At 34.8% G+C, this 16714-nt stretch overlaps 1 protein-coding gene across 1 annotated transcript in view; it reads right to left on the bottom strand.

Moving 5' to 3' along the window:
• The window catches only part of LOC143235039 (neural cell adhesion molecule 1-like), a 162580-nt gene that overhangs the window by 10855 nt on the left and 135011 nt on the right, over positions 1 to 16714 (bottom strand). Inside the window, exons 9-11 of the mRNA XM_076472783.1 lie at positions 9386 to 9517; positions 6336 to 6366; positions 5263 to 5351 (exon numbers count right to left, since the gene is read on the bottom strand). Coding sequence (XP_076328898.1) covers positions 5263 to 5351; positions 6336 to 6366; positions 9386 to 9517 — 252 coding nt within the window. The remainder of the gene's footprint in view (positions 1 to 5262; positions 5352 to 6335; positions 6367 to 9385; positions 9518 to 16714) is intronic.

Genomic DNA, 16714 nt, shown 5'->3' with positions numbered 1-16714 from the left:
TGCCTTCCTTTCAGTCTTGCCCCCCGCTAGTACAGCGGTATGTCTCCGGATTTACAACGCTAAAATCAAGGGTTCGATTCTCCTCGGTGGGCTGAGCAGATAGCCCTTTGTGGCTTTGCTATATGAAAAACACACACACAACCACACACCTTTTAGTCTTATACTGCAATATTAGGGTCGGCTACGCAGACAGCCATCGTGTAGCTTTGCGCGAAATTGAAAAACAAAAACAAACAAATCTTCTTGACAGTCTTACAACAACTATATACTCAACTGTTTTAATCAAAGCAACGAATAAACATTCAGAAAAAAACAAATATTTGAGTTGTAACATTTTTATTTGTCCTTATGTCAATATATCAAGAATGAAGATTTGCAATCTATGACTCGTTTATAGGATGTCTACTAATATATACAACTCCAATGCTTTCTTCCTGAAATCACTATAATTTGATATAAGTAAAGCTTGTGGCCCGTGATTTGTCTTTGCAGATTTTGCTTATTTGTTTCTGAATTTCGCGCAAAGCTACACAAGAGCTATCTGCGCTAGTCGATCCTCATTTAAGAGTGTAAGACTAGAGGGAAGGCAACTAATCTCCATCCACCGCCAATTGTGGGATTGGCCGTCACATAGCACCATCATGGCTAAAAGGGTGAGTATGTTTGGTGTGATGGGGATTGAAACCCGCGACCCTCAGATTACGAGTCGAGCGCCCTAACCACTTGGTAATGCCATGCGTCAGGTTTTGGGGTTGTGGTATTGTCCACATTAAACTGAGACATTATTTTGCAATAGTTGCATATGCCATTTCGTGAAGTAGCAATTTTCTGTAAGCATACAGTAAAACGAATTTTTGTCCTTCTTGGTCTAGGAGTGGTACTACATGAAACTCAGTATCCGAAGCATTTGTACATAAATTTGTTTTGAAAATTCCTTTTTCGTTAATGTCTCAAGTGATTTATCGTATGAATCGCCCTATTTGATATAGTTTGGTCTCCTTTTTTGTGAGATTTGACTAACCATGAGATATTTGTTTGCTGAAACTATGAGGACATATATTAAATATTTTAATAGTCTGGTAATCATTCATGAGAAAATTGGTTGCGCATAATTTTCTACTACTGAGTTAATTATTGACAAGGACTGTCATGGTAGTTTGCCAATACCTTTTCTGAAGACAGTGTTTATAAAGTATTGATATTTCCCCATTGCTAGCTCAGCAAATGATCGTTTACCATTTGGAAAAGTTAAAGAACTAAAGGCAACCAAAATGTTCAATTGCAGTTCTCAATGCAAATTATGTGTGTCTCGTACTTCTTATCAGATAGAATGATTAAAGATGGGAGACTGCGATGATTTGACAAAGTTTTGTTTTTCCATATTTTTCATCACTTTTTGTTATGGTCTTATTGGTCACAAAAGACACTTCTTACAGTTTTTTTATTCAGTAATTGGGAACTCATTGAAATTATGTGACGCTTCAAAATGAGCTTACCTGACAGATTATTAAATATATTCTTCAAATTGGAAGGAATTTTATTTAGTTCATAGATATGACTGCCATCCAAACGAAGTTTTATATTGACATCAAGATGTGACTCTGAAAATTAATTTAGACAGGTTAGACTGGCTTATTGACTCTTCCTTGTTTAACTCAATTAGCACCTTTCCAGCAATCTCGATAACTTCTAGGCATACAGTTACTGCAATAAACTCTTCTCGTTCGGTACAGTTTTGCAACAACTTATCTTGTTAGTTGTCCTAATATCTGTAGATGAAAATCACTCAATCCATGACATACTATATCAAAGGTTTTTTCCACCTAATAAGTAACTTGATCTTTTATGTGTGTAAAAGAAAACTAAGTGACTTATTACATAATTTAAAGAACAAAATTTGAGTTTTGTATTGAGTCTTTCATAATTGCCATAAGTCCTTTTGCTATCCTACTAAGGAGTAACTTGATTGACAAGAATATAAAATATTTCCTGTTGTTATTCACAACAAGCAAAAAATAAGTACAACAGGTACATATCTGTCCTAGTAGTTTGGATTCTTTATGTATATGATGTTGAACCTCTCTATCAATGTTCCGGTGAATCTTTAGACAATTATATTGTGCTGAGACTGTTACGGTGTTGTTACTCTGTTACTTAACATTTGCCCTAGAGGCATAGTGGTACGTTTGCAAACTTACAGCGCTAGAAACTGGATTTGGATAGCAATGACGGGCATGGCACAGATAATTTATTGTATGGCTTTGTTAATAATTATAAAACAAACACAACTTAAAATTTTGACAGGTTGCTACTCTAGAGAATTTTGTTTAAAGCTTCTGCTCTTTTTTTATCTTCAATATCAAATAAAGCAACCTTTTCTGGATATCTTATGGCATAACATAATGTTGCAAGGATATATCAGTTCCCTTTCTTTGTTGCTGGCTAAATGCCACCTATTGTATCCATAACAACTTCATGAAGTGGAACTTCTAATAAGGAAACTTTGATCTAATAACAATCTAATATTTCTCCATTTATACTGTTTACTATCAAACAAATCACTCTCTACAATATCTTCTTACCACCATGGATATCTGGCCAAAATTAGGCTTACCATAATTGTGTCGTAAATTTATTTTTCTCCAAGGTGATAAACCATGATAATTTCACTATATTTCTGATTTTTACTTGGAACTATCAATTGAGATAATATGTTTCATTCATATGGATTGATCTAAAATTTGTATGACAAACCACTCTTTCATTTGCATCATTTGATCTTCTAAAGTTCGTCGCTTCTTAAGGCAAGCTATCTAAAATCAAAGTCAGGTAATTCTATACTTTCACGTAACGTTTTGTGCAGTAGCAACTTGTTTTGGTTTGATATCAGTAACTGGGTCTGTTTTGTTTGTAGGTACTTTATGTAGCTTCATTGTTTTGGTTTGATATCAGTAACTAGGTCTGTGTTGTTTGTAGATACTTTATGTGGCTCCATTGTTTGTTTCTATTTTCTCACAAGCTTCTTGCTCTATTGCTATCTAAAAAAAAACACTTAATTTCTTTCAACATATTGTTTGTCCCTCATCCATAAATAATAGTAATAAATCATGTAGTGGTACTTCTATATAGGTTGTTTAATGAAATAATGAGTATTTATATAGACCATACTAGTGGCACCATTCTCGCCATGTTGGTATTGTCCAATTATTGACGCTTCTTAAACTAACGATGTTTAAATTACAAATCATTGTACACCTCGTGCATATCGAAATTTAAATTTTCTTGCCTCTTAACACTTCTTTTGTGAGAAGAATAAGTGCTTCTGGAAAATCGAATGCAGCCATTAGTGATAGTTTTTTTTATTCTACAGAACAGTGTGTTTTATAGTCCCTCAATATATTAATAAGTATCATTTATGTTCTGGTTTCTTCCTATAGAAATAATTCTTAGACGAGTGATCCATCTTTTTGCAAATAAAACGAAATATATTGGTCAGTGAGCATAGGGCTCCTCCTGGTTTCTTTTGTGTTCAAGTTTATTTATTTCTACAGATGTGGACTCTATTTGCTATCAAATAATTTGTTTTACGTTCCTTCCTTAAAATGGATATCCAAGTAAACTTCTGATGCTTTAATATTTACAATGAAATTTTTGAGGTTTTTTTCTTTCAAAAACGTTGTTAACTTCCATGGTTTTGAACTGAATATCTGTTTTCACAGTAACCAGATTTTAGCCTTCTTAAGCCTTGCTTTTAAACCGTTTCTAGTGAAGTTAAAATGTTTTGAAAGGGCTTATTTGAAAACTTGTATGATTCTGTATATTTCTTTAATAGCCGAGAATACATTCCAATGTCTAAACAGGGAGATTAAGACATTCAAATTCAATGACCACTTGGTCCAGTCAATCGTTGAGACGTAGCATGCGCTCAAACCTAAGCAGCATAGGATCAATATTGTATTTAACCTGATTAAAAAAGGGTTGTTTTTGTCCTGAGAGAAGTAGGGCCTTTTCTACTATCGATCCCACTACTAGCCCTTAAACTTTCTTATTCTAGTTCGAGGCTTTGGACTTCAAAAGCAGGTTTGTCTTTTAAGCTCATGGTCTTTCTCAAGTGGAGTTATCTTTTTACATTTTAGCTCTCTGATACTGCCAAGACCATAGCCGTACCTAGACATAGCGACATTGAATGTGATGACTCAATGAGAATCGGTAATCGTTTAGATACAACAACACTTATTTATTGTGATTAACATACTAATATAAATGTATATAATGGAAATTAAAATTACAATGTTGTTTCACATTAAGAAAATATCGTAAATATGAACGTTTTTTTTTGTCCTGCTAAATGAATGACTTCATTACATTTTTTATTTTTATCACTCACTTTGTACATAAATGAGAGCAAAATCATATTTTCCCAGAATAAATAGTTAATTATATGGCCCAACAATACATTCAGGTTAATCAAACACCTCACACATTTTTCGTCTGTTGAGCATATATGGCGATTTTTTTTAGAATTACCCAAAAGTACAATTAATATATGTATATTTTTAATAACATGTCAAAACAATATTTTAGTGAAATAATGCTGACTTATCGTACACACAGAATTAAAGCATCCTATATTTATCTAATTTACGTTACTGGATTTAGAAGTATGACCATCGGTACATAGGTCAAAGAGTGGAAATCAAATGGATGATGATTTAATCTGAGATTTATGTTATAACTTATATAACTTAGTAGATGACATAATGTTGCATGACGTTATATCCAGGATTAATTAATATTGTTCTTATACGAACATTGATTTCACATGTACTTTAGCAAGGATAAGAGTATGCAAACATATTTCTGTTTTACTATAACTTGTATTCCATTATAACAGTATTAAAGTTTGGTAATCACAGAAAAGTAAATATATATACCTCAGATTACTCTTCACCAAAAAGCTTTTCGGTTGTTTGTTTTTGTGAATTTAGCGCAAAGCTACTCGAGGGCTATCTGAGCTAGCCGTCCTTAATGTAGCAGTGTAAGACTAGAGGGAAGGCAGTTAGTCCCACCGCCAACTCTTCGGCTACTCTTTTACTAACGAATAGTGAGATTGGCCGTCACATTATAACGCCCCCACAGCTAAAAGGGCGAGCATATTTGGTGCGACGGGGATGCGAAACTGCGACCCTCAGATTACGAGTCGCACGCCTTAACGCACCTAGCTATACCGGGCCGTAAAGCTTTTCAATAAAAGTAACTTACCAGAAAAATCTCTCTTTGTAGAAATGAGGTCCAGTAGCTGCACATCGTGTTTGGGCGAATCTTCTTCCACGACAGAGTTCGTTTGCTGTCTAAATCGTAATATAATTGTTTGATAATTAAACATCCACTTGTATATCAGAAACTGATGGATTCAATGCTAGTCACTTGACACAGACATTCAGAAATTAATCTATTCATACGTGTCTTCATGTTAAACAGGTATAATTATTGATTTTGATTTTGCTATATTTAAGGCATAGAAACAAGAATAAGTTGTTCTCCAAAACATTTCTTTTTTCAAAATCACAAATTGTTCAGATCATATTTATTATTCCAGTACCAGTTTTAGAGTATTTTGATAAACGTATCAAACACAGCCGTTTTGCCAATATATTCTGAAACTAGGAATTACGATGAGCTAGAAATTAGTGAGTGCGTTAACGTGTTAAATAGATATCTTTAGTTTGTCGTCAGACATTTTAACTGGTAGTTTAGATGTGATAGAATCAAGTATTTTTACAATGTTTAAATATCATCTTCTCTGCACAGATGTAAAAATAAAACCCCTGCAGATTTTCAAATAAAGCTAAAAATGCTAAAAATATAGTAGGAATTTATAAGAAGTGATCAAAAGTAAACTGTAAGTGCATTTATTTTCGCTAGTTGTGAAACACAAGTAACGATCGGAAAATGACGTACGATTTATCTTACGTGAAATCTTTGAATCATTCTGATAAATCCTATTATCGTCAGTCGATACACTTCCCAGATAATTTATCTATCTGTTATTTCTTGTCGATCCAATGATTACTTCTGCAGATATACCGTTCACAAGGTATCAATATCATACTGTTAAACAGAACTGTAATTTAAGCTTCTCCATATAACTAAAAATTGCTCCCAAGTGGTAGAGCAGCACATCTGCGGACTTACAAAGCTAAAAACCTGGGTTTCGATATCCGTGATATTTCCAAACAAAAACAGCAACAACTAGAAATAAGACAACAAAAATCAAACCAAGATCGCAGTATGTCAATATAGAATACAGTTTGAACTTCGAGATTATAACTTACTTTTCAATTCGAGTGCCTTGTAGTCGTCCAGCTAAGAAAGAATCAACAACAACAAAAATAAACATACATTAATGAAACCGAATTTACAAATATTAACATTACAAGTAGTAATATTATGATGCTCAACATTTGTTTGACAGATTTCAATCCAACTTACGTACCTTCTTTAATTCTAAACAGTGAAACAGCTTTATCCATCTTTACACATCACGCACTGTTACTGCTATTATAAAATATTATTGAGGAATACAAGAAAAAAAATGTTTAATACAAACACGACATTTCTAAGCTAAATACATAAAATAAAACATAGAAAATCTATAGAATTTGCTTCTTCTAACTTCAGGCAATGTCACAATAAATTTCGTATATTACCTTAGTAGTCATATGGCTGCGCGAGATAACAGTTCATAATGTTAAAGACGTAACGTACAGCATCACATGCGAGCCACGAACCAGTATTTATGAGAAAGATATTATTTTTAAAATGGTTAGTTTATGCCCAACAAAATTTATGTTGGCTTCAAACTTTACATAAACGAAGCTTTCTTAAAACATATCCAGTTGCGCGACACGAAATTGTAGTTTAATTTACTTATTATGACAGAGGTGACTTCTTAAATCTTATAGCATTCTATGTATCTTAGAATGGAATAGTTCCCGACTGAAGATAAGCAAATTAACCATAAAACAGAAATACTACACTCGTTGATCTTGATGTATGGAAATTTAAATGTGGACAAGAGGTGAGAACAAGTACTGAACATCATCAGAGTCGTGTAGTTCAAGCTTGATAAGAAAATAGCCAATAAAATTGTTGTAGATGGGTTGAATGTTTGTTTGTTTTTTGAATTTCGCGCAAAGCTACACGAGGGCTATCTGAGCTAGCCGTCTCTAATTTAGCAGTGTAAGACTGGAGGAAAGGCAGCTAGTCATCACCACACGCCGCCCACTATTGGGCTACTCTTTTACCAACGAATAGTGGGATGGACTGTCACATTATAACGCCCCACGGTTGAAAGGGCAAGCATCTTTGGTGTGACGGTGATTCGAACCCGCGACCCTCAGATTACCACTCGAACGCCTTAGTCCACCTTTCCATGCCGGGCCAAAGATATACTTCTGTGCTTTATGCTTTTCTTATAGCAAAGTCACATTGGGCTATCTGCTGAACCCACTGAGGGAAATCGAACCCCTGATTTTAACGTTGTAAGTCCGTAGACTTACCGCTGTACTAGGAGAAGGCAGGGTTGAATGTAAAGTGTATTCTAAAAATGAAAACAATATAGGAAATATAAAACTTAAGAATGAAACATACTTTCATAGTAACTTGAAATCTTGTACATAAAATAGTGAGGAATTATATTCAGGACTTGTATTGAAATAAAATTTACTGAAAATGAAAAATAAAGAGAAACCTTTATCTTCTTTATATGTGGGATATCTAGAGGCATGCCATAGACGATTTAAGCTTTATTACAAAAAGAATTGTTTGAAAGTAAGTACAAAGCAACACAATCGATTATCTGTTGTCTGCTCACCACGGGTATCGAAACATGGTTTCTAGCGTTGTAAATCCGCAAACGTACCTGTGAGTCACTTTGAAAGCGCAAGAAAATATAAACTGAAAACGTTAAATACTGAACTACAAATCTTAAGATAATAGACAATCATTTCATATAGTCTTCTTCATTCATATATCTTAATACATACTTATTCCCGTGTTACTGATTTCACAGTGCCACAATGGTAAGCTTACGGACCTTCTAGTCCCCAGCTGGTATAGCGGTAAGTTTATCGATTTACAACGCTAAAATCAGGGGTTCGATTCCCTCTAGGTGGACTAAGCAGATAACTAGATGTGGTTTTGCTATAAGAAAACACACACACACACACACGAACTCTTTTTGGTCATTACGATTTTTCACCCTGGACACAGCAGATAGCTCAGTGTGGCTCTACTTTTAAACAAACAAACAATTCTGTGTTACCTTATAAAACCTTTCTGATTTAACGAAACAGAAAAATTGTTTGTTGTCCGTGTGAGATTAGTAAATTTTCCAAATGATAAAACTAGCCTATTCAGTTCATTTGATGTTACATCTGTGGAAGAATAGAATTGTCGTTTTCTATGAAGAACACGCAATAAGTAGTCTTCTAAAATATCCATCATTTATTTATATACCAGAAGCTTGTTACGCTGTACATCTACCGACGTTAAATGTTAATATCTGGGATTCGTTTTCACCTGGTGAAGAGAGTGCAGACAACCCATTGTGTTGCTTTGCGCTTGTCAACCACCCAAAAAATATCAGAAGCATAATGAACAGGTTCGGCCGGTGATGGTTTTACTTGAATCTATTCTTCTTTTCAAATTGAATATTTACGTAAATATGGTTTATAGCCTTCAGTTGTATCCTAGTGGCACAGCAGTAATTTTTGCAGAATTATACAGCTAAAACAGGATTTCAGTAACTGTGGTGGGCAGAGCACACATAGCCATTTGTACTTAATATAAACAGTCTTCAGTTATAACAATTTCACTCAAGTGAAAGTAAGAATTAACCCTAACTTATAGATCTCTTTTAGTGTATTTTTCGTCGTAGATGTATTTTACTTGTACAGAAATATAACATTACATTATATGTTTCTATTTACTTGTAATTTTCTTCAGGAAACTTTGATATATGAAACTTAATATAATATACCGAACGAGAAGAAAAACAAATTAATTAATTTTTTGTTATAGTTTCTTTCGTTGACATTATAATAAATTTGTATTTGCTTTTTTCTATTATTGATGTATAACGTGTAATATTACTTTCTCAAATTACTTTGTTTAGACAACTTTTAAAAGAGATTAGCGAAACAGATAAGATTAATTTGTAATTTAAAATTACTGATGAGACTTCAACAATATTATCTCTTTTGGTGGTAAAGTATTATCTACGAAATTTCCTGACATTTTATCAATATTATCTGTTTTGAGGTTTTAAGTATTATCATCATATGTTCAAAGTGAGTAAAATTAATGTAACGAAGTCACTTACCTCGACGAGAAAGTTGCGTACGGCGTAATTTCCTCAACACGAAATTCAGTACGAACGTACTCAATAATAGAAGAAAGATTCCAACGACGATCCCCAAGACATGAGCAAATTTCAAACCTTCTGTGGACTCATCTGAAAAAAGATAAATCAAAGCATAACGCAGTAACATAAACTGTTTTTATGACATGAAAAACATTATAAGTAAAATGTTTACATCACATAGAAACATTAACATGTAATTATGTTTTTGTTTCATTTATGCGAATGGTAACAACGACTTATTACTTGATATATTTATTCAAGTAAGAATGGAGCCCCAGATCATTATATAAAAATTATTTAGTTTTGTAATTTTTTGAAACTGAACTGGTAGTTACGTCTGTTGCTTTTACTTTTAAACCATCAATTATTTTGACCCAGTATGGTTAGGAGGTTAAGGCATTCAACTCGTAATTCAAGGGTCACGGATTCGAATCCCCGTGACACCAAACATGCTCGACCTTTCAGCCGTGGGGACAATTGTGTTATAATTAATCCCACTATTCGTTGGTATAAGAGTAGCCCAAGGGTTGGCAGTGGGTGTTGATGACTAGCTGCCTTCCCTCTAGTCTTACTTTGCTAAATTAGAGACGGCTAGCGCAGATAGTCCTCGTGTAGCTTTGAGCGAAATTCAAAACCATACCTTTTATATATATATGTATATAATCATTGCGTGCTATCCATTTTTCTCCTTTATATATATGTATATAATCACTGCGTGCTATCCATTTTTCTCCTTTATATATATATACATATAAACATTGCGTGCTATCCATTCTTCTCCTGTATATATATATACATATAAACAGTGTGTTATCCATTCTTCTCCTTTATATCAAGTCATCCCATAATTAATGTCAAAAATGTAATACAGAAAGTGCGTTTTCCTAGGTGAGCTCAGCAGATAGACCAATGTGGCTTTGCTACAAGAAAAGCACACGGATATTTTAAATCCAAATATACTATAGGAATACATTAGTCATGTTATATCACAGCTAGCCCGTTGAAAAATTATAAAACAAATAAAAATCATGCCAAAATATTTACACGTTATTCAAATACCTAAAGTATTTTAAGTTATAAATGATCGGTAAAGAACTTCAACCAAACACTACAAAGTAAAAACAGATTGTTTTTTGAAGATGTAAGATAAAACATTTTCAAGGTAAATGTCACCTTTTAAACGATTTTCTATAAATAATATTCGTGGTATATAAACTGCGGAAAATCACTGTAAAATAATAAATTATAATGAATTAAATTGCAAATCCGTATTACCACGTAAGTGCTTAACAAAGAAATAAGCTATACTGATTAAAATGTACAGATTTTGGAGCACTGTATCTTCTACACACGCTAATTTTACCCGAATACGATACACTACGAAATGCAATTCACACTGATAGATTATGTATTCTCAAAATAATCTTTTATTCACTTGATCTTACAATGTAAGTGCAGCAAAACAAAAATCGTGTTAGATTTAGTTTATATGACAATAATACAAATATTTATCTTACTGATGTTCAAGTGATTTAAGTTTTGACTATTATTTGTGGCCACATCCAAACTAATAACGCTGTTCCAACGTCCCTAATATCAAATTACTGTCCAGAAGAACAGTAAGTAAACTACAACGTACCACTACCATTCTTGCAGAAGAATTTACTTTTACTCTTATAACACATCTACAGAGTTAATTGCTCGGATTATTTTGTTATACCGCAAGGATTCAAACACTGCTCGACAACTCTAAAATTCAAAGACCTGTTTAGCAGTTTAACAAAAGTAATATCTTTTCTTCAAAACAACATATTCATACAGTTATACAAGATTCATATTGAGACTCCTAAGATGTACCAGAATTGTTTGCAAACGGTTTCTTGCGTTGGAAGTGACTCCCTGTGCTAACTCCAATTATCTTGACCGACACACGTAATATATGTTTTAATATAAAAATAAGGTTCGAGTTAACTACTGTTTATCTATCTTTTAAAGTAAAACAATCACATGCCCGGCATGGCCAAGTGTGTTAAGGCGTTTGACTCGTAATTCGCGGGTTCGAATCGCCGTTGCACCAAACATAACTCGCCCTTTCAGCCGTGAGGGCGTTATAATGCGACGGTCAATCCCACTGTTCGTTGGTAAAAGAGTAGCCCAAGAGTTGGCGGTGGGTGGTGATGACTAGCTGCTTTCCCTCTAGTCTTACAGTGCTAAATTAGGGACGGCTAGCACAGATAGCCCTCGAGTAGCTTTGTGCAAAATGCAAAAAACAAACAAACAAACAAACAAACTGCTTCCAGCCCCACCTTGTGTTCAAAATGAATTACAACATTAATATTCAAATATTCAAGGTTTCATTTCTTGCGGTTGACAAAACACCTACAGCTCACTGTTTGATTATATGCTAAAACAAATATAAGTCGGTTAGCATTTGGTAAAGTATATATAGTTTGTCTGAATAAAATCTAATAATATTTTAAGACGTTATTGGAATTGTATTCCCAGCAGCTTTACTGTGACATTGTTTATTGTTGTTTCTTTAAATTGTATGGTCAACAGAAATAAAACTTCTGAAATAATAGTTTGTAAGTAAAGCAGAACCTACGTTAAATATTAATTTTTCTAATTGTACCTAGATAAAAAAAAAAGGCAAGAAAAAAATCAATATAACAACCGAAAGACTTAAACTTAAGCTGGCAGGTCCTGAAAAGGCAGTGAAGCGTCAATATGCCTATTAATAAGTTTCTTCTTTGGTGTTGTTAAAGCGAGTTTCATCTTTAGTCTATAACTTCAAATTATGGACAGCAATTAATGATGGCGCTCTATTAGTTTTACTCGAAATTCAACAAAAATAACCTGCAACATGTCCTGTTAAAGACTTTGACAAATACCTAGTTATATGTTTTGTATACTGAAATAAGTCCTAAGTGCTAGAAAGATAAAGTATTGAAGCTGCTCGCTGATAGAAGACGCATATTTTAGGTGTCTCTACGAAGGTTCGACAGGGAAGATTAATACCAATCACAAAGTAATCCTATTGACTAACATTATAGAGTTGATTGCAACAGCATCTGGTATATGAGTCTTAATACGAACTATACTTAGTGTAAACCGAACATTTCTTAATATTCTAATACGACAGAAATATCGTTCAACTGTTTCTTTGAATGTAAAAAGACTGGTCCGTTTATTAATGCCTAAGGAGCGAATACAGGGAATATCTTTTCATTCAGCATTGAGTATACAAACATGATTCATATAGAACTGAGATAAATATAAGGAAAGTCTCTCAAATAAACACGGGTGTCTCAAATTATACATATTAGCCACGCTTTCAACGAGAACTGAACGAGCTGTTTGTCAAGGATTTCGGTTTCATTTGTGATGATAACAATTACGTATTTTTCAGTCCAGAACTGTGAAAGCTAAGAAACGCATAAGAGAAGACTGGTATGAAAAAGGAGGTTACCTGGCATCATTATTTCAGCCTTCTCTGTCTATTTCCCGTTTCCCTTTAACACACACCGCTGTCAACTCCTAGAAGAATCTTCCAAATTATCGTTCGAAATATTATCTCGCCAATTTCCTATTCTGCGCTTTTAGTTCAATTTTATTGTATTGAAAAACATTCTATTGCAACAGTCCTCTGGCCCTTGAAGTATTGAATACAAACTGAGTATAAAATTAAGTCAAGAACGTGCCTTTTTCATTTTGGAGAATTTAATAATAAATTCATTTATACTTGAAATTCTGTTATGTGACATAGTATTCCGGAACAAACATCTCCATATGAAGATAAATGGCCTGGCATGGACAAGCGCGTAAGGCGTGCGACTCGTAATCTGAGGGTCGCGGGTTCGCGCCCGCGTCGCGCTAAACATGCTCGCCCTCCCAGCCGTGGGGGCGTATAATGTGACGGTCAATCCCACTATTCGTTGGTAAAAGAGTAGCCCAAGAGTTGGCAGTGGGTGGTGATGACTAGCTGCCTTCCCTCTGGTCTTACACTGCTAAATTAGGGACGGCTAGCACAGATAGCCCTCGAGTAGCTTTGTGCGAAATTCCAAAAAAAACACAACAAAACAAAACAATGAAGATAAATAACGGTCAGTGATAAGTTTTTTTCTCCATTCTACCCAGATCTAATAGCAGTTAATTTGTTAGTCTACTGGACTGTAGGTCTGACGTTTCTTAACTCGCATACTGTTACTGTGTAAGGATCGTCATGGTCAGGCGGATAAGGCACTCGACTCGTAATCTGAGGGTCGCGGGTTCGAATCCCCATCACACCACAAACATACTCGCCCTTTCAGCCGTGGGAGCGTAATAATATGACGGTCAATTCCAGTATTCGTTGGTAAAAGAGTAGACCAAGAATTGGCGGTGGGTGGTGATGATTAGCTGCCTTCTCTCTAGTCTTACAATGCAAAATTAGGGACGGCTAGCGCAGATAGCCCTCGTGTAGCTTTGCGCGAAATTCAAACAAAATATATTATCGTACAAAAAAATCGAGCCCCATAATTTCAAGTCGAGAACGTGAAAGTCAAGCCCTATTATTTGGTATAATAGCAGTTGTCCAAGAGCTGTCTTCGGTTGGTATCAGTAAGCTGCTTTTTCTTTTATCTCTCATTTCCAAATTACGGATAACCAGTATAAATAGCCTACGTTGTGAGGAATTCAATAAACAAACTACTCTTTCATTATCAGTGTAAAGAGTGTGGCACATGAAGACTGGGGGCTAATTCTCTTTAATTATAAATATTATAATGTTTTAACAAACTATCATGAACAGATGCTCATAACTTCAACCAGTGTGATTTCATTTGATACAGCTAAAGAAATATTTCACAAATTTATATTCATTTTCCTCAGATAGCATAACTGAAACATAAGTATGAATATTTTTTTTTTTTTTCATAGAAAAAAGGAAAAAGGCAAAATATCAACCCACTGAGCATCCATAAAAATTATGATTGGTTTGTTGTTTTTCGGATGCAAAGCAACTAGACAGAAAGCTAAAAATATAACCAAGGTGGCCACTGTCACCATCGCCAAGACACCGTCCAATGTCTAAAATGGCGTTATGAATTTGAACGACGGCACGAAAGTCAATCGTGAAACATTGTGGTCTGAGCGTGACAAGGGCCACAAATTAGGAGATCAGTTGCACATAAAAGAAAACAATGAAAAAAACTGCAACCAATGCAACTTACTCAATATATTTTTCCTGTTGATCCTAGAAAGCCAAACAGTGACAGTAAGTCTGATACCGAAAAGCTTGTTATGAAATTGTTATTCCAAATCGCCTTCCAACTGACATTTAGCTGGGCCTTGATCACAAGACCACAGCTCATAAACGGAAAAGGCATGGTTGTGACAGCACTAGAACAGACTGACTTAACTATGACGTCAGCAAGCTCCCTTCCTGGAACACTGACATGGTGAGATATTAAAAAAAAGGAAAGTAATGGATGATATAGTAAACTAAGCCACTATTTTCTAAATGTCTGAGAGAACTAGGTGGAAACTCACGTGAAGCTGTTCCAGGCTAGAGAGCTACGAGAGGATGTGCGAATGGTACAGCTAGTGTAACACTTAGCTTCTATGTAATTCAAGGCAAGAAAGATGGTATTCAAATTGACAGTAAACACAGAAATTGTAAAGGTGATCCTGTGAGCAATCACCGAGTCACATCAAACCACAGCAGAGCCCACAGAGTCGCTGATTTCGAATATTCGTTGAAACGAAAATGGAAAAAATTGTTAAAACATGTTTGGCAAGGAGAAGATGGTATTTCCAATTGAAGGTATCTGCCTTCTTTAGATGATTCTTTAGACTTAGATGAAATATCATAGGTGAGGATGGTAATGAACCAAGACAGAATGAGCTGATCATTAAACTCCCAAACATCATACAATGACGGACTTAATTCAGCCAGCTGTTCCTGGATACAAAGACCAAAAAGGATAATGAAAGACTGTCTGTTTTCTAAATAACACAACCTCAGGTGGGATGTCATCATAATTATCAAAGCTTTTTAGTATATAGCACAGAAAGTTGCGAATGTCCGTAGTAAAGAAGATACATGAGCATACAGACTATGAACTGTGAAATGTGGAAAGCCCTGTGCAGAACCGAGACCCCAGATGATGTACAGGGTCTAACATCTTCAAAACAGAGGGTCTGGCAGAATCATACACCAGAGACCTATAATTCAGCTGGGGTTGTACGAGAGCACGAGAGATCTTGAGCTTGGACAACATCTATCAGTTTCGTAAGAGCTGGAAGAGAGGACACAGAGGAGGTTCAGTGCCCTTGTATATATGACATGGAGCTGCTTAATGTAAGAAAGGAAAGTAAGTTTATGGTGAAATATAAGCCTTAAGAAGCACCACCACCACCACCAAGTCAAAACTCAGAATTAGGTGTAACCCCGTTGTGCAATAAGGGGTACAAATGGTTTTAAAGACGAGAATGTGAACTGTTTGTGTGGTCCAAGCAAACAAGTGATTGAGAGAATATGAAGCTGCTGCTTAATTAACTTCATGTTCGATGACCGGTAAGAAATGTGGAAATCATTGATATAGAGGCTGTTTTTAACAGTATGAGAAAGTTGTTTAATGATAGCATTGATTTTTATACTGAAAAATTTAATACTCGAGACACAGTCCTGAGAAAATCCAAGAATTGATACAGGGTGAAACCGATACAGGCTTGGAAAATTTAGTCTGGTAAAACGTTATGAATAAAAATGGATAAATGGCCACATGGAAATGGAGGTCCTGCAAAACACGAAACCTTTAATGTATGTGTCATACATTTTTTCAAGATAAAAAATATAAATACAAGATGCTCTTTCTTGAAGAAGGTTTCCATAATAGAAGTTATGAGATGAATTAGGTTGTCTACTGTAAAGAACTGTCAACATAAACCACATTGAGAGGGCGAGAGAGACGAAACAAGATGAGTATTAACCATTCTTTCCAAAACCTTACAGAGATAGCAAGTTAAAGAAATTGAATTATAATTAGAAGGAATCCTCAGGTCCTTCTCAGGTTTTGAAAAAGGGAGAAAATAAACTTGCACCAAACATCAGAAAAATGTCCTCCTGAAATAATTGGTTAAAACAACAAGAAGAATTACAAGAGAGGCAAGAGAGAAATGACATAGCGTCTCATAGTGAACATCATCAGGTCTGAATGATGTACTATCGGATTAATGAAGAGCAAACCTAAATTATATCACTGTTCATGGGCAATTGTAATCGAGGAGATGGTTTGCCTGAAAGAA

This window comes from Tachypleus tridentatus, chromosome 12 (assembly GCF_004210375.1).
Source record: "Tachypleus tridentatus isolate NWPU-2018 chromosome 12, ASM421037v1, whole genome shotgun sequence".
Taxonomy (NCBI): domain Eukaryota; kingdom Metazoa; phylum Arthropoda; class Merostomata; order Xiphosura; family Limulidae; genus Tachypleus; species Tachypleus tridentatus.
The sequence above is the reverse complement of the archived record's forward strand: the minus strand, read 5'-3'. Positions and strand labels throughout refer to the sequence as shown.